Consider the following 17,678-nt stretch of genomic DNA (forward strand, 5'->3'; position numbering starts at 1 on the left):
AGACAGAAGAGTTAGGGGGACATGATCACCACATTCAAGATCCTCAAGGGAATTGACAGGGTTGATAAAGACAGGCTGTTTAACACAAGGGGCACACGCACTAGGGGACACAGGTGGAAACCGAGTGCCCAAATGAGCCACAGAGATATTAGAAAGAACTTTTTTAGTGTCAGAGTGGTTGACAAATGGAATGCATTAGGAAGTGATGTGGTGGAGGCTGACTCCATACACAGTTTCAAGTGTAGATATGATAGAGCCCAATAGGCTCAGGAACCTGTACACCTGTTGATTGACAGTTGAGAGGCGGGACCAAAGAGCCAGAGCTCAACCCCCGCAAGCACAACTAGGTGAGTACACACACACACACACACACACACACACACACACACACACACACACACACACACACACACACACACACACACATACACATACACACACACACACACACACGAGGCAAGACTGGGAACACACTCAGGACACATGAGAGGAGGAGGAAGAGGGAAGACATGATTGCTACATGTAAGATTTTAAGAGATATTGACACAGTAGACAGAGAACTGATTGTTGGAGGCTAGAAACAGCAGAACGAGGGGCATATATGGGAACTATAGAGACAAAGATGACTCGCAGAGGTGCTAGAAATAACTTCTGTGAAAGTTATTAACTGGAATGTGTGTGTCGAAGTGATTGAAGATAACTCAGTACACAACTTTAACTGTAAATATTGGGAGAGAAACATGGGAACAGCCGTCGTATTAATGAGGAATTTGTCGGTGATGAGTGGAGTGTGAGGTGGTGGCCGGTCCCTCATGAGTGGAGTGTGAGGTGGTGACGGGTCCGTCATGAGTGGAGTGTGAGGTGGTGACGGGTCCGTCATGAGTGGAGTGTGAGGTGGTGACGGGTCCCTCATGAGTGGAGTGTGAGGTGGTGACGGGTCCCTCATGAGTGGAGTGTGAGGTGGTGACGGGTCCCTCATGAGTGGAGTGTGAGGTGGTGACCGGTCCCTCATGAGTGGAGTGTGAGGTGGTGACCGGTCCCTCATGAGTGGAGTGTGAGGTGGTGACGGGTCCATCATGAGTGGAGTGTGAGGTGGTGACGGGTCCGTCATGAGTGGAGTGTGAGGTGGTGACGGGTCCGTCATGAGTGGAGTGTGAGGTGGTGACGGGTCCCTCATGAGTGGAGAGTGAGGTGGTGACGGGTCCGTCATGAGTGGAGAGTGAGGTGGTGACGGGTCCCTCATGAGTGGAGTGTGAGGTGGTGACCGGTCCCTCATGAGTGGAGAGTGAGGTGGTGACGGGTCCCTCATGAGTGGAGTGTGAGGTGGTGACCGGTCCCTCATGAGTGGAGTGTGAGGTGGTGACCGGTCCGTCATGAGTGGAGTGTGAGGTGGTGACGGGTCCGTCATGAGTGGAGTGTGAGGTGGTGACGGGTCCGTCATGAGTGGAGAGTGAGGTGGTGACCGGTCCCTCATGAGTGGAGAGTGAGGTGGTGACCGGTCCCTCATGAGTGGAGAGTGAGGTGGTGACGGGTCCCTCATGAGTGGAGTGTGAGGTGGTGACCGGTCCGTCATGAGTGGAGTGTGAGGTGGTGACCGGTCCCTCATGAGTGAAGAGTGAGGTGGTGACGGGTCCGTCATGAGTGGAGAGTGAGGTGGTGACGGGTCCCTCATGAGTGGAGTGTGAGGTGGTGACCGGTCCCTCATGAGTGGAGAGTGAGGTGGTGACGGGTCCCTCATGAGTGGAGTGTGGGGGAGCCGGCCGGCCGAGCGGACAGCACACTGGACTTGTGATCCTGTGGTCCCGGGTTCGATCCCGGGCGCCGGCGAGAAACAATGGGCAGAGTTTCTTTCACCCTATGCCCCTGTTACCTAGCAGTAAAATAGGTACCTGGGTGTTAGTCAGCTGTCACGGGCTGCTTCCTGGGGGTGGAGGCCTGGTCGAGGACCGGGCCGCGGGGACACTAAAAAGCCCCTAAATCATCTCAAGATAACCTCAAGATGAGTGGAGTGTGAGGTGGTGACGGGTCCCTCATGAGTGGAGTGTGAGGTGGTGACCGGTCCCTCATGAGTGGAGTGTGAGGTGGTGACGGGTCCCTCATGAGTGGAGTGTGAGGTGGTGACGGGTCCCTCATGAGTGGAGTGTGAGGTGGTGACGGGTCCCTCATGAGTGGAGTGTGAGGTGGTGACGGGTCCCTCATGAGTGGAGTGTGAGGTGGTGACGGGTCCCTCATGAGTGGAGTGTGAGGTGGTGACGGGTCCCTCATGAGTGGAGTGTGAGGTGGTGACGGGTCCCTCATGAGTGGAGTGTGAGGTGGTGACGGGTCCCTCATGAGTGGAGTGTGAGGTGGTGACGGGTCCCTCATGAGTGGAGTGTGAGGTGGTGACGGGTCCCTCATGAGTGGAGTGTGAGGTGGTGACGGGTCCCTCATGAGTGGAGTGTGAGGTGGTGACCGGTCCGTCATGAGTGGAGTGTGAGGTGGTGACGGGTCCCTCATGAGTGGAGAGTGAGGTGGTGACCGGTCCCTCATGAGTGGAGAGTGAGGTGGTGACGGGTCCCTCATGAGTGAAGTGTGAGGTGGTGACCGGTCCCTCATGAGTGGAGTGTGAGGTGGTGACGGGTCCCTCATGAGTGGAGTGTGAGGTAGTGACCGGTCCCTCATGAGTGGTGTGAGAGGTAGTGACGGGTCCCTCATGAGTGGAGTGTGAGGTGGTGACGGGTCCCTCATGAGTGGAGTGTGAGGTGGTGACGGGTCCCTCATGAGTGGAGTGTGAGGTGGTGACGGGTCCCTCATGAGTGGAGTGTGAGGTGGTGACGGGTCCCTCATGAGTGGAGTGTGAGGTGGTGGCCGGTCCCTCATGAGTGGAGTGTGAGGTGGTGGCCGGTCCCTCATGAGTGGAGTGTGAGGTGGTGACCGGTCCGTCATGAGTGGAGTGTGAGGTGGTGACCGGTCCCTCATGAGTGGAGTGTGAGGTGGTGACCGGTCCCTCATGAGTGGAGTGTGAGGTAGTGACGGGTCCGTCATGAGTGGAGTGTGAGGTAGTGACGGGTCCCTCATGAGTGGAGTGTGAGGTGGTGACCGGTCCCTCATGAGTGGAGTGAGAGGTGGTGACCGGTCCGTCATGAGTGGAGTCAGGATTACGTTTTTAGCGCCGGGCTGGAGCTGTCCTTGGTGTTAAGAGAGCCTTCTGGGCCACTAAAGCCTCTCACGTGGTTACTGAAAGCTTTCACAATGCTCACTTCTGGCAGAATGTCAGTTGATGTGTTTTGATACAATTTGTGTATGCGGTATACTTGACTGTGTTTCGCTTTGAATTATGCCATTTTTATGCCTTATATTTGATACTTTTTATTTGTTTCAACATTTTGCATTTCAACACTTTGAAACACAAATTTCTTCGAATGTCTTATACCCAAGAGAATATTGTCCAATGTTGAACCTTTCATTGCATGCCAAGGTCGTCTATGACTTCTTGTTGCAAGCTGCAGCCGCCACCAGGCAACATAACCAGGTACTGATCAGTTGCAATAGGCTTGCTCAGTTATTGTCGATGAATAGAATACTTTTATTTATATATAGAAGAGTTGTTACATTGGTGAACAGCCACTAGCAGGCATAGCGTTGCTGGGCAGGTCCTTAATCTTAATTTTCCCCTGTAATACCACCTGACCCGGTGGTCAGCCTATCCTGGTGGTGAGCCTATCCTGATAATGAACCTATCCTGATGGTCAGCCTATCCTGATGGTCAGCCTATCCTGGTCAGCCTATCCTGATGGTCAGCCTATCCTGATGGTCAGCCTATCCTGGTGGTCAGCCTATCCTGGTGGTAAGCCTATCCTAGGGGTCTGGAGAGAAATATCTACGCAGATAGATAAGTTACGACAGGATCAATGTGAAGAACCTGAAACATGAGGTCAGAAACTTGTTTCAAAATTGTCAAGATTGAAAACCCCAAAAGTGTTGAACAAACTCCCTCTCTATGACCCGCTGGTTGAGCTCACCCATAATTATTGTGAGTTGACGGTTATGTTCCATTGTTAGGCTGTTTCGTCTGTCCACCCGGCAGTTGAAACAGTATGCAGCCTGCCATTCAGGTGTGTACAATGCTTATTCCATTATTGACGTCCAGATCTGTGTGTTTTTGGAAGAATATTATTTCCAGACTAGCTGTACCGGGCCATGCGTTCCTGTGGCTCAGCAACGCATGTGCGTTGCTGAGCCACAGCAACCTTCCCCTGTCTCCCAATTTACCCTGGGTCCAGGCAGGCCAGCCTGCCTGGACCCAGCCTGCCTGGACCCAGCCTGCCTGGACCCAGCCTGCCTGGACACAGCCTGCCTCGACCCAGCCTGCCTCGGCCCAGCCTGGCTGGACCATGAAGTATAACCGGCACTCATAGCACAGGTCTCAAGGGTGCTGCCATCTAGAGTGTTTCCAACACAGCGTCTGAACAATGAGTGTTCACTCACCTCTCTCCCTCCCTCTCTCTCTCTCTCTCTCTGTCTCTCTCTCTCTCTCTCTGTCTCTCTCTCTCTCTCTGTCTCTCTCTCTCTGTCTCTCTCTCTCTCTGTCTCTCTCTCTCTCTCTCTCTCTGTCTCTCTCTCTCTCTGTCTCTCTCTCTCTCTGTCTCTCTCTCTCTGTCTCTCTCTCTCTCTCTCTCTCTCTCTCTCTCTCTCTCTCTCTCTCTCTCTCTCTCTCTCTCTCTCTCTCTCTCTCTCTCTCTCTCTCTCTCTCTCTCTCTGTCTCTCTCTCTCTCTGTCTCTCTCTCTGTCTCTCTCTCTCTGTCTCTCTCTCTCTGTCTCTCTCTCTCTCTGTCTCTCTCTCTCTGTCTCTCTCTCTCTCTCTCTCTCTGTCTCTCTCTCTGTCTCTCTCTCTCTCTGTCTCTCTCTCTCTCTGTCTCTCTCTCTCTCTGTCTCTCTCTCTCTCTCTCTCTGTCTCTCTCTCTCTCTGTCTCTCTCTCTCTCTCTCTCTCTCTGTCTCTCTCTCTCTCTCTGTCTCTCTCTCTCTCTGTCTCTCTCTCTCTCTCTGTCTCTCTCTCTCTCTCTCTCTCTCTCTGTCTCTCTCTCTCTCTCTCTGTCTCTCTCTCTCTCTCTCTCTCTCTCTGTCTCTCTCTCTCTCTCTCTGTCTCTCTCTCTCTCTCTCTCTGTCTCTCTCTCTCTCTCTCTCTGTCTCTCTCTCTCTCTCTGTCTCTCTCTCTCTCTCTCTGTCTCTCTCTCTCTCTCTCTGTCTCTCTCTCTCTCTCTCTGTCTCTCTCTCTCTCTCTCTGTCTCTCTGTCTCTGTCTCTCTGTCTCTCACTCTCTCTCGCTCTCACTCTCTCACACTCTCTCACACTAACTCACTCAGACAATTTAGGTTAGTGAAAATTATTCTTGTTACCTTTTGATTCAGTCGAACATATAGTTTTTTTTACAAAGTTGAGGAAGAGTCTGTGATATTTCTTCAGGTGATGACGGATGATTCTCTCAAGTTTACCAGGCCCTTCACAACATTTTTGTTTGCCAACTTTTGTGTGTTTTTTGTGTGTGAAGTGGATGTGTGTACGTGTGTGCGTGTGTATGTATTTGTGTACGTGTGTGCGTGTGTATGTATTTGTGGGCGTGTGTACGTGCGTGTGTATTTGTGGGCGTGTGTGTGTGTGTGTGTTCCCACCTATTTGTGCCTACAGGAGCGAGTGCGTGCTCCTGGTCCCCGCCTTACCTGCCGCCAGTTGTATGAAGCAATACCCCCCCCTCGTGCCTCTGAAATGATTCTTGTAACATGGTCTGGATAACTAGTATCTGTTCCTCAAAACTGATATCTTCAAAAGTGGCGAGGGGGGAGAGGGGGGGGGGGTAAACATGTGACAATGCAACACGCAGTGAAAGAAAAAGATACAGATCAGATTATTGTATGTTGTGATCATGTCCCCTCTCTTACTTCTCTCCAGGGTAGGGTGAGCTCTCGCTTCCTCATTCTCTCCCTCTCCTCACTCTACCTCCCCTCACTCTCTCCCTTCCATGCAAACCCTCCCTCCCATCCCTCCGCCCATTCCTCTGTCAGAGACAGGTCCGTCCCGCCGTCACCGTCAGAGGTATATGTTGACTCACCCACATTAATAACGCAGTAAAATATTCCTGTCCACTGGTTACGACGGTGGTCACACACGACCTGTGACGGACTTATGGCTGGTGGGTGAGGGACACACCAGTACTGGTGGGTGAGGGACACACCAGTACTGGTGGGTGAGGGACACACCAGTACTGGTGGGTGTGGGACACACCAGTACTGGTGGGTGTGGGACACACCAGTACTGGTGGGTGTGGGACACACCAGTACTGGTGGGTGAGGGACACACCAGTACTGGTGGGTGAGGGACACACCAGTACTGGTGGGTGAGGGACACACCAGTACTGGTGGGTGAGGGACACACCAGTACTGGTGGGTGAGGGACACACCAGTACTGGTGGGTGAGGGACACACCAGTACTGGTGGGTGAGGGACACACCAGTACTGGTGGGTGAGGGACACACCAGTACTGGTGGGTGAGGGACACACCAGTACTGGTGGGTGAGGGACACACCAGTACTGGTGGGTGAGGGACACACCAGTACTGGTGGGTGAGGGACACACCAGTACTGGTGGGTGAGGGACACACCAGTACTGGTGGGTGAGGGACACACCAGTACTGGTGGGTGAGGGACACACCAGTACTGGTGGGTGAGGGACACACCAGTACTGGTGGGTGAGGGACACACCAGTACTGGTGGGTGAGGGACACACCAGTACTGGTGGGTGAGGGACACACCAGTACTGGTGGGTGAGGGACACACCAGTACTGGTGGGTGAGGGACACACCAGTACTGGTGGGTGAGGGACACACCAGTACTGGTGGGTGAGGGACACACCAGTACTGGTGGGTGAGGGACACACCAGTACTGGTGGGTGAGGGACACACCAGTACTGGTGGGTGAGGGACACACCAGTACTGGTGGGTGAGGGACACACCAGTACTGGTGGGTGAGGGACACACCAGTACTGGTGGGTGAGGGACACACCAGTACTGGTGGGTGAGGGACACACCAGTACTGGTGGGTGTGGGACACACCAGTACTGGTGGGTGTGGGACACACCAGTACTGGTGGGTGAGGGACACACCAGTACTGGTGGGTGAGGGACACACCAGTACTGGTGGGTGAGGGACACACCAGTACTGGTGGGTGTGGGACACACCAGTACTGGTGGGTGTGGGACACACCAGTACTGGTGGGTGAGGGACACACCAGTACTGGTGGGTGAGGGACACACCAGTACTGGTGGGTGTGGGACACACCAGTACTGGTGGGTGTGGGACACACCAGTACTGGTGGGTGAGGGACACACCAGTACTGGTGGGTGAGGGACACACCAGTACTGGTGGGTGTGGGACACACCAGTACTGGTGGGTGAGGGACACACCAGTACTGGTGGGTGAGGGACACACCAGTACTGGTGGGTGAGGGACACACCAGTACTGGTGGGTGAGGGACACACCAGTACTGGTGGGTGAGGGACACACCAGTAGTGGTGGGTGAGGGACACTCCAGTACTGGTGGGTGAGGGACACTCCAGTACTGGTGGGTGTGGGACACACCAGTACTGGTGGGTGTGGGACACACCAGTACTGGTGGGTGTGGGACACACCAGTACTGGTGGGTGTGGGACACACCAGTACTGGTGGGTGTGGGACACACCAGTACTGGTGGGTGTGGGACACACCAGTACTGGTGGGTGTGGGACACACCAGTACTGGTGGGTGTGGGACACACCAGTACTGGTGGGTGTGGGACACACCAGTACTGGTGGGTGTGGGACACACCAGGACTGGTGGGTGAGGGACACACCAGTACTGGTGGGTGAGGGACACACCAGTACTGGTGGGTGAGGGACACACCAGTACTGGTGGGTGAGGGACACACCAGTACTGGTGGGTGAGGGACACACCAGGACTGGTGGGTGAGGGACACACCAGTACTGGTGGGTGAGGGACACACCAGTACTGGTGGGTGAGGGACACACCAGTACTGGTGGGTGTGGGACACACCAGTACTGGTGGGTGAGGGACACACCAGGACTGGTGGGTGAGGGACACACCAGTACTGGTGGGTGAGGGACACACCAGTACTGGTGGGTGAGGGACACACCAGTACTGGTGGGTGAGGGACACACCAGTACTGGTGGGTGTGGGACACACCTGTACTGGTGGGTGTGGAACATCTCTCATCGAATAATAACAATAACTACTCTACTAAGAATACTAATTATTCCGTCACCACCACTACTACTACTAATAATATAAATAAAATTATCATTATTATCTTGATAAGGCTACATAGTATATTAAGTATTTATGTGTTGGGGGGGGGGTATATATTATAGGATGTAATACACCAAATATCAATTAATATCAGTGTGTGTATATCCTCCTCCTGCTTCCGCTGCTGCTGTTAGAAACGTCTAATCACGGGTGGTATTGTAGCTATTTACTACAACACTCACAACTGTCTCCAGTCCTGATCCACCACACTGTAGCTATACACAAAATATCTAAGGTTGGGTGCCAGACTCTTCCTTGTGGCTATACATTGTGTAGATTCCGGGGATCAACAGCCCCGCGGCCCCGTCTCCGACCAGGCCTCCTGGTTCGTCCTCTGGTCCACCAGGCTGTTGGGCGCTGGAGCCTAACCACACACAACTTTGCATGGGTATTTGTGATTGTATGGGCGTGTCATAGGATGGTTTGGGTCGACCCCCATTAAGAAAAGGAGCAGATCCTTAAGAAGGATCTGCTCCTGTTCCGAATCCCAGCGACTCCTGTGATGTGGGGGTCGAGGTAGTGGTGGGAAGGGGGGAGGGGGGGAATGGACTGGGTAATGGAAGGGGTGGAGGGATGGGGAGGGACAGAAGGACCCGGATACCCCATCTAGTAGTTTAGTAGTTAAGAGTTAGAGGTGTGAGGTGGGGCGGACAGTGAAGGGATAGGGAACACGGGGCCAATCCTCGGCCCCCAACCCGCTCCATTCCTACACAACTTCTTTCCTAATTACTGCTAAATTTGACGTAATTGTTGAGTTTATTTGTATTCCCAGTGAGGCAGCGGAGAGCCAAGCGGTGTCCCACTCATGTGCTTGTACACTATCTGTACACACTAGAACAGACAGACACAGATAGAAACCTCTGCCCTTCCGTCATCAAAGCAGCAGGAGCGAGGGACAGGTTTTCTTACTGGCCGGAGAATAAAGAGGACAAGAAAGACGGGCGATATGAAGTTCTTGAGTCTTTGTTTTATCTGGGCGAGAGTTTGAGTCTTCGTTATTGTTGAGTTTCTTTAATCTTGTGTCACCGCTGTTAATGAAGGCATGTGTGAGGTATATGTGTGTGTGGTGGAGGATGGTCCATGTGTCCTCGTGTCTCAACACTCTGGGGGACCTGTCTCTCATGCTTCGCCCAGTACTGCCAGTCTTGGCTCAAGTTAGCAACTATGACATCTTTTTGGTGTCAAGAGGAAGTGTCGTCACCTGCTCCAGGTGGACGGTGTTGACAGGTGTGTGTGTGACGACTGAGGCTCACTGTCACGCCTCGTCGTCGTCTCTCTTGTTTATGTGAAGGGGGGGGGGGAGGTCACTATAGGCCTATGCTCCAAGGGGTCAGGTGGAGTACCTTGTTAAAGTTGATGTTCTACAACATGCAATTTTTTTATTATTCTCTCTCTCTCTCGCTCTCGCGCTCTCTCTCTCTCGCTCGCTCTCTCGCTCTCTCGCTCGCGCGCTCTCTCTCTCTCGCTCGCTCTCGCTCTCGCTCTCGCTCTCTCTCGCTCTCGCTCTCGCTCTTTCTCGCTCTCTCTCGCTCTCGCTCTCTCTCGCTCTCTCTCGCTCTCTCTCGCTCTCGCTCTCTCTCGCTCTCTCTCGCTCTCTCTCGCTCGCTCTCTCTCTCTCTCTCTCTCTCTCTCTCTCGCTCTCTCTCGCTCTCTCTCGCTCTCCCTCCCTCTCTCTCTCTCTCTCTCTCTCTCTCTCTCTCTCTCTCTCTCTCTCTCTCTCTCTCTCTCTCTCTCTCTCTCTCTCTCTCTGTCGCGCCACACCCTTATCTTCCTATATATTACTTGCATGCTAAATGAACTATGGGGGGTTCAGTTCCTGAGCCATTATGTGATTCTGTAACATTCCCCTACTGTCCTCAGGATGGGTATGAGGTGCATAATAAATTTACAGAATCAATCCTTCAATGGATTACATTAGGCCTACCCCGAGGTCTCCAATGGATTACATTAGGCCTGCCCGGAGGTCTCCAATGGATTACGTTAGGCCTACCCCGAGGTCTCCAATGGATTAAATTAGGCCTACCCCGAGGTCTCCAATGGATTACATTAGGCCTACCCTGAGGACCGCCCTCAGCTCCAGTAAGGACTACACAAGAATGAAGTCATGACTCTTGGTGGAGCCGAGACAGGAAAGAAGACTGACGGTGTGCAGCTGAGTGTGTGAGCGGCTTACATCAGCCTCACACACCCCTCACCCGCCCTCGTGACTATATGTTAGATGAGCGACTTAGGGAAAGGGTTGATTGCAAGGCGGCGGCCTGCAATAAGGTGACGCGGCACTCTTTCCATGCAGGCTCGAATCCCTCTGTCGTGATTATGGTGGTGGTGGGGGGGGGGGGGGGGGGAATGACGTAATGTGTAAGACGATTGGGACTAATTTCATCATGCTGCTAAGATTATGAACCGGAACTCGATCTTGTGCTAGTTTCATTTGTGACGGTAACGCGTTGGTGTTCGGCTGTTTAAGGCTAGGGGTATGGCCTCGTCACATAGTTATAAAAAAAAATAGAAAAACTGGAACTTCGTCTGTGGTAAGGTAAGGAGAAGACACACAAAACACAAGTAAATTTTAACAATGAAATTTTAATTACGTTAAATAAATCAAAACATGAAAAAATGGACAAACAAATTCTTATAATAAAATCAATCAATCAAAATAATAAGAATAATTAAATGACACAATGAAAAGTTACGTTAAGATAAAATAACAAGAAGTGCAACACAAAATTAAAGGGAGGTGCTGGAATATTGGCTTTAAGCTACCACCTCTCTCAGTACACGCTAACGTCTAGCCGGGAGGAGTGATAACTGCGAAAGCACTAAATATTCTGAGGTCTGAGGTCGTGGCGACCCCAGACATCAAGTAGTATGGGGGGGCGAGTGCAGGTGCAGCCAGGCCGGCGACCAATCAGCGGAGCCGGTAGCGATCAACAGGTAGTTTGGCGGTTTGAGTCTGAACAGGTGTCCCTGGCTGCAACGTTTTGCGCTCTGGCAAACCTTGCTGGTGTTGTTGTCGTTGTTGGACATTTCTTCCATAGTAGTTTTATATAATTTCAACGACGTAATTGTGGAGAGAAGAGCAGGCTCAATCTCTTGAAGGAGATTATCGTCACAACTCTCCCCCGAAGCCTGCGGTTCTGGAAGAAGTACGTCGTTATGTGGTGGAGTAATGGATGGAGTCGCTTCTACTTCATAAACTCTGGAGAGATCATGGGCTAAGATGTTGTCAGACTCTTGGTATAGCGTGTCTCCAGGTTGAATTTCTGCAGGTAGCAAGCCCGTAGTAGAAGACGTTGAGATGAGAAGTGGGCGTGCTGCAGGAGGTGTAGGGTGGTGTGGTCCGTATTGATGGTGGACCGAGCACTTTTCAGGTGTGGAGGGAAGTGCTGAAGCTTCAGGATGAGGAAGAGTAGCTCCTTGCCAATTGTTCCGTAGTTCCTTGTAGCTGTAGTCGCTGACAGGTGTATTCTTCTCGCCTCGTTGCTGCATCACGACACCACCAACGTCGGTACCATTGGCGTCGACATGGAGGATGAAGGGCTTATCTGACGAGGTGAGAGTGGAATTAGAAGAGGGCAAAGGAGCACGATTATTATCCTGAAAGCATTTGGGAAGATCATTAAGGATTTTGGAATTAGAAAGCGCTGACTCCTTGTCAGTGCTTTCGGGAGGAGAAGCTGGGAAGGTCTCACTGTGGATGTAGGGTTCTGTGAAGGTAGAACAATTAGTCAGGACAGTGGGAAGAGTACCATTATATTGCTTCAGGAGGTTGACGTGGCACAGCTGGGTCTTCCGCCGCCTATCTGGAGTCTCTATTACGTAGTTGTTATTATTCCTGCACTCTTTGACGCAGTAGGGTCCTGAAAATCTGTTTTGTAAAGGTGAACCTGGGATAGGGAAATAGGCAAGGACGAAGTCTCCCGGCTTGAATTTTCTTACTTTGCTGGTCTGGTCGTAATGAGTCTTCATTCTCACCTGGGCTTTCAATAGATTATCATGGGCAAAACGGTGGACTCTCTCTAGAATGTGTTGAAGGTTTTGAAGAAACTGGGGCACATTCTGATGCTCACTGAAGGTGGCATCTCTGAGAGAGTCTTTGAAAGCCTTAAGGGGAGTACGGCACTTACGGCCGTAGAGTATCTCATAAGGAGATACTCCTAGGGACTCATTGGGGAGACTTCTGAAAATACACATTATAAGGTCAATCTGCTTATCCCAATCCTTCGAGGTTTCACTACAAAACTTTTTCAAGAGTGCTTTGATGGTCTGATGACTACGTTCAAGAGAACCCTGTGAAGCAGGATGATAGGGGCTGGACAATACCTGTTTGATGTTGAACTCCTCCAGTGTCCTTTTGAAGAGATCACTGGTGAAGTTGGTACCACAGTCACTTTGAATCTCCCTGGGAAATCCGTATTGAGTGAAGATCTTCAATAGATGTTTTATAACCGTAGCAGCCGTGATGTTCTTCACTGGAACTGCTATGGGAAATCTGGTGGTAGGACACAGGATGGTTAGGATGTAGGCGTTACCTGAACTGGTCCGAGGTAAAGGACCGACACAGTCTATTATGAGTCTGTGGAAAGGTTCCGCAGGCACCTGTATGGGAATCAGTGGTGCTCTGGGAATGGAGATGTTCGGTTTGCCTGCCATCTGACATGTATGACACTGTTTTACGTACTGTTTGACGTTATTTACCATACCTGGCCAGTAGTAGTCTTGACGAATCCCATGGTAAGTCTTGTTGAAGCCGTAGTGGGAGAACGCTCCATGGGCCAGGTGTAGAATAGTGGGCCGCAGGCTGGTGGGAATCACAAGTTGTTCGATGTTGGCCCAATCGTCCTCCTCCTTCAGTTTACTGGGTCTATATCTGCGGTAGAGTAAGTCGTTCTCTAGGAAGAACCCAGGAATACTGTCGGGTTGAGTCTCAGCCTGGAAAAACAATGATGTTAAAGTAAGATCTTCCCTCTGCAACTTACGGAACTCCAACTTGGTCAGATGCGGGGGGAGTTTCTGAGGGTCTTGAGGGACAGCGGTAGTAGTAGAGTCAGCTGGCTGTGGACGTGCGGCTTGTGCACGGGTGGTCACGAGAACCGGAGGAGAAACTTCATCACTCTCTTGAACCTCTGCTGGAACATACTCTAGAATAGGGTTTAGTGGCACAGAGTTACACACCTGGGGTTTGTCCATGACGATCAGGTTGGTCGGTTGCAGGTCTTCTGCCAAGTCGTTGCCTAGGAGAAGTTGCACTCCAGGCATGGGAAAAGGCTTTTCCCTGACGGCGACTTGGACTTCCCCGTTCACGTAGGGACAATCCAGGTGGACTCTGGCGAGAGGGTATGGAGTGGTAGCAGTGAGGTCAGTGATGAAGACAGTTTCTCCGGTGTAGACGATGTTGGGCACAGCCGACTTCAAGATGATCGATTGCAGAGCCGCTGTGTCCCTCAAGATCTTCAATTTGAAACGTCCCTCCGGATTTGAACCGTTGGCAGAGACAGTTCCAGTATACAGGTGGTTACTGAAAAGAGAAAGATCATTAACATCAACACCAACATTCATCACAGGCTTACCGGACTTAGGAGGAGTTGGTTTGGGTTTTTGTTGGTCAGTGGTTCCCTTGTATTGAGACTTACCACACTTGTCTATGGTATGTCCATAGAGTCTACAATACTTGCAGTACAGTTGTGAACCAGCTTGATCGGGGCTCACCTTCTCGTAACTGTACCACGACTTCTTACTGGAGGATGGTTCAGGTGTCAGCCGGTGGATGAGGCTGTAAGTGTCAGCCGACTTAGCACACTTCAGGTAGTCGGTTTCTTCTTTATCTGCCAAGTAGAGGCGGACAGGAGGCGGCACACGTCTCAAGAATTCTTCAACAAGCATCAGGTTGACGAGTTCTGTAAAAGTAGAGACATGTGCTGCTTCCAGCCATTTCATGAAATACCTCGTTTCGTGTTAGCAAACTCAAGGAAGGTAGTGGTACTTGCCTTCAGGTGGTCACGGAATTTCCTTCTATAACTTTCGGTGGAAAGTAGGTAGGCGTCCAACACTGCTTGTTTCAGAGTGTGGTAGTCATTCTCAGACGCCAGAGTACTGAGTGTGACTGCAGCTCTACCTGTAAGATGGACTCTGAGAAGTGTGGCCCATTGGTCGACAGGCCAACTGAGTTGATTAGCAAGAGTTTCAAAGGTGGTGAAAAACACATCAACTTCTGCTTCTACAAAGGATGGCATTAACTTACTTGCATGTGATATATTAAAACTGACGGGAAGATTGGCAGTAGCTTGCTGGCGTTGAGCGAAGTGTGAAGTTTCCAAGGCGATTTCACGTTGACGACACTCTAGAGCCAGAGTTGCTTGTTGCTTGTCATGTTCGCGTTGCATCTCCAACTCGCGTTGTTTGGTTTCAAGCCGTACGCGTTCCCGCTCCTGGAGTAAGGCAATCTCACGTTCTTGTTCGTCTCTCCTCAAAGCAGCTTCGCGTTCTCTGAGGGTGATTTCTCGTTCTTGTTCTTCCCTCCGTATGGCAGCTGTTCGTTCTTCAATCTTGGCCAGCTCTAGTTTGAGTTTCATCGTCGCCAAATCAGTTTTATCTGTAATATAGTAAGTTTCATGAGTTTCAGAGTCGATCTTACCTTGCTCTAAATAGTAATCCAGCAACAGGTTGTGTAGGTCATTTTTGTTGGCTTGGTAGGGAACTTCTAGTTGATACTCATGTGCAAGAGTTTGTAATTCAGTCCTCTTGGCACGACTTAAAGTCCCTATTTCACCTGCTGGATTTGCACGGAAAGCTTGGAGACGAAACATGGTGAAATTAGCAAATAAAGGTACACGAATATTCAATAGTGAATGTCAGAAACAGGACAACGTGGCAACTGGTACCTATCCTGTGTGATCTTTAACAATTAAAGTTAAGTAAAAGATGTTAAATGATTAAATTAAATCAAGGGCGCAGGAAATCTTTTACCCGGTACTCATGTAAGAGGATAAGGGCAAGAAAATCCTACTAACAAATGAAACAGAGTTTCGAAAACAAATGAAACAGTTAAATGCTTCAAAAGTAAAATTGGTAGTCCAAGGATGTAGGCATACCTTGCCAAGTCTCTATAGGACATAAAGCAAGTTTTTCCTACTGATTTTAATATGATACTTACAGAATTAGCGAACTTTTGTGCTCTGAAAAAGTAAGCTAATTCCCTACCGTTGTATGTATCATCATCTCTGACTGACGTGTAGGGGTGCGAGGTGTCAACTGGTGACGAGAACTGCTGCTGAGGTCCCAATTCAGCAACTAAAGTTCGAGCTAGAGGAACTATGGCCCTCTTTGTCCTCCTACAGTCAGATTACAGAAGATTGGGTACTCTTGACCCGGGGCAGACCACAGTACCAGGGTACCAATATGATGATCTGTCAGAATGAGAAATATTCAAGGGACAAAGATGGTAAACACGAGTAATAACACGGAGGGAGAGATGACCAATTAAGAGTATGACTGCGGCCTACAGTCACCACGTAATCCAAAGTTGTCTCACCTTCACTATGTTACTATCGTAATGCACAATACACCGCACCTTATAAAAAATGAAATTGAATATGAAAAATAGTAAAGCTACGTTAACAAAGTTAAATACGCTTACCATAAATTACCACTTGGCATCAGTACCTGAGTGAAGCTCCTAGGACAGGCCCCCATATAACTTGTGACGGTAACGCGTTGGTGTTCGGCTGTTTAAGGCTAGGGGTATGGCCTCGTCACATAGTTATAAAAAAAAATAGAAAAACTGGAACTTCGTCTGTGGTAAGGTAAGGAGAAGACACACAAAACACAAGTAAATTTTAACAATGAAATTTTAATTACGTTAAATAAATCAAAACATGAAAAAATGGACAAACAAATTCTTATAATAAAATCAATCAATCAAAATAATAAGAATAATTAAATGACACAATGAAAAGTTACGTTAAGATAAAATAACAAGAAGTGCAACACAAAATTAAAGGGAGGTGCTGGAATATTGGCTTTAAGCTACCACCTCTCTCAGTACACGCTAACGTCTAGCCGGGAGGAGTGATAACTGCGAAAGCACTAAATATTCTGAGGTCTGAGGTCGTGGCGACCCCAGACATCAAGTAGTATGGGGGGGCGAGTGCAGGTGCAGCCAGGCCGGCGACCAATCAGCGGAGCCGGTAGCGATCAACAGGTAGTTTGGCGGTTTGAGTCTGAACAGGTGTCCCTGGCTGCAACGTTTTGCGCTCTGGCAAACCTTGCTGGTGTTGTTGTCGTTGTTGGACATTTCTTCCATAGTAGTTTTATATAATTTCAACGACGTAATTGTGGAGGGAAGAGCAGGCTCAATCTCTTGAAGGAGATTATCGTCACACATTATATAATAGAATGGGAAAAAATCGCGGAATTCAGAGATAACACCATGAATGGAGTCCAAGAAATGTGTAAGTACTTCATTCATAATGATGTACTGTACGCGAATCTTATCTTAGTATCCAAAGTTTCCTGACTGTAGGTGCAGCCTGCACATGACTGTAGGTGCAGCCTGCACATGACTGTAGGTGCAGCCTGCACATGACTGTAGGTGCAGCCTGCACATGACTGTAGGTGCAGCCTGCACATGACTGTAGGTGCAGCCTGCACATGACTGTAGGTGCAGCCTGCACATGACTGTAGGTGCAGCCTGCACATGACTGTAGGTGCAGCCTGCACATGACTGTAGGTGCAGCCTGCACGTGACTGTAGGTGCAGCCTGCACGTGACTGTAGGTGCAGCCTGCACATGACTGTAGGTGCAGTTCCCCACCAAGATCAGGAACTATACAGATCCTTGTTGGGCTCTTGTCTGTCTGCCCGTGACTGTGTCTGTCAGTGGCTCTCACCCAGGAGTGTCTTGACACTTCTGCTTCCTCATCCAGACTTCTTGCGTCTTTTTTTTCTTTTTTTTTTAGGGATATTCCACATACGTACTGATACACACTGTGTCCCTAGTTGCAGGAGTAGAGCTACGCTCGTGGTGTCCCGTCTTCCCAGTACTCTTGGTCGTATAGCGCTTTGAAACTACTGACGGGTTTGGCCTCCACCACCACCTTCCCACTTAACTTGTTCCAACCCTCTACCACTCTGTGAAAGAAATCTTTTTAATGTTTTTCGGCACCTTTTGTGTCCTGATCTTTAATCTGTGTCCTCTTGTTCTTGAGGTTACCGCTTTCCGGAATTACTCTTTGTCAGTATGGTCAATTCCCATTATTACTTTGTAAGTGGTGATCATATCACCTCTTTTTTTTTCTTCTATCTTCTAGCTCTGACATGTTTAATGTCTGTGGTGTCTCTTCGTAACTC

At 50.1% G+C, this 17,678-nt stretch overlaps 2 protein-coding genes across 2 annotated transcripts; both read right to left on the reverse strand.

The window, feature by feature from the left end:
- Positions 1 to 574: 574 nt before the first annotated feature.
- Positions 575 to 1,738, reverse strand: LOC138367399 (uncharacterized). The gene has a single exon (XM_069329041.1). It carries the CDS (start codon positions 1,736 to 1,738, stop codon positions 575 to 577), a length of 1,164 nt encoding a protein of 387 aa, XP_069185142.1.
- A 245-nt stretch (positions 1,739 to 1,983) lies between these two features.
- Positions 1,984 to 3,123, reverse strand: LOC138367400 (uncharacterized). The gene has a single exon (XM_069329042.1). The coding sequence runs from the start codon at positions 3,121 to 3,123 to the stop codon at positions 1,984 to 1,986; it is 1,140 nt and encodes a 379-aa protein (XP_069185143.1).
- Between the last annotated feature and the right edge of the window lie 14,555 nt (positions 3,124 to 17,678).

This window comes from Procambarus clarkii, chromosome 22, assembly GCF_040958095.1.
Source record: "Procambarus clarkii isolate CNS0578487 chromosome 22, FALCON_Pclarkii_2.0, whole genome shotgun sequence".
In the NCBI taxonomy this organism is placed as follows: Eukaryota; Metazoa; Arthropoda; class Malacostraca; order Decapoda; family Cambaridae; genus Procambarus; species Procambarus clarkii.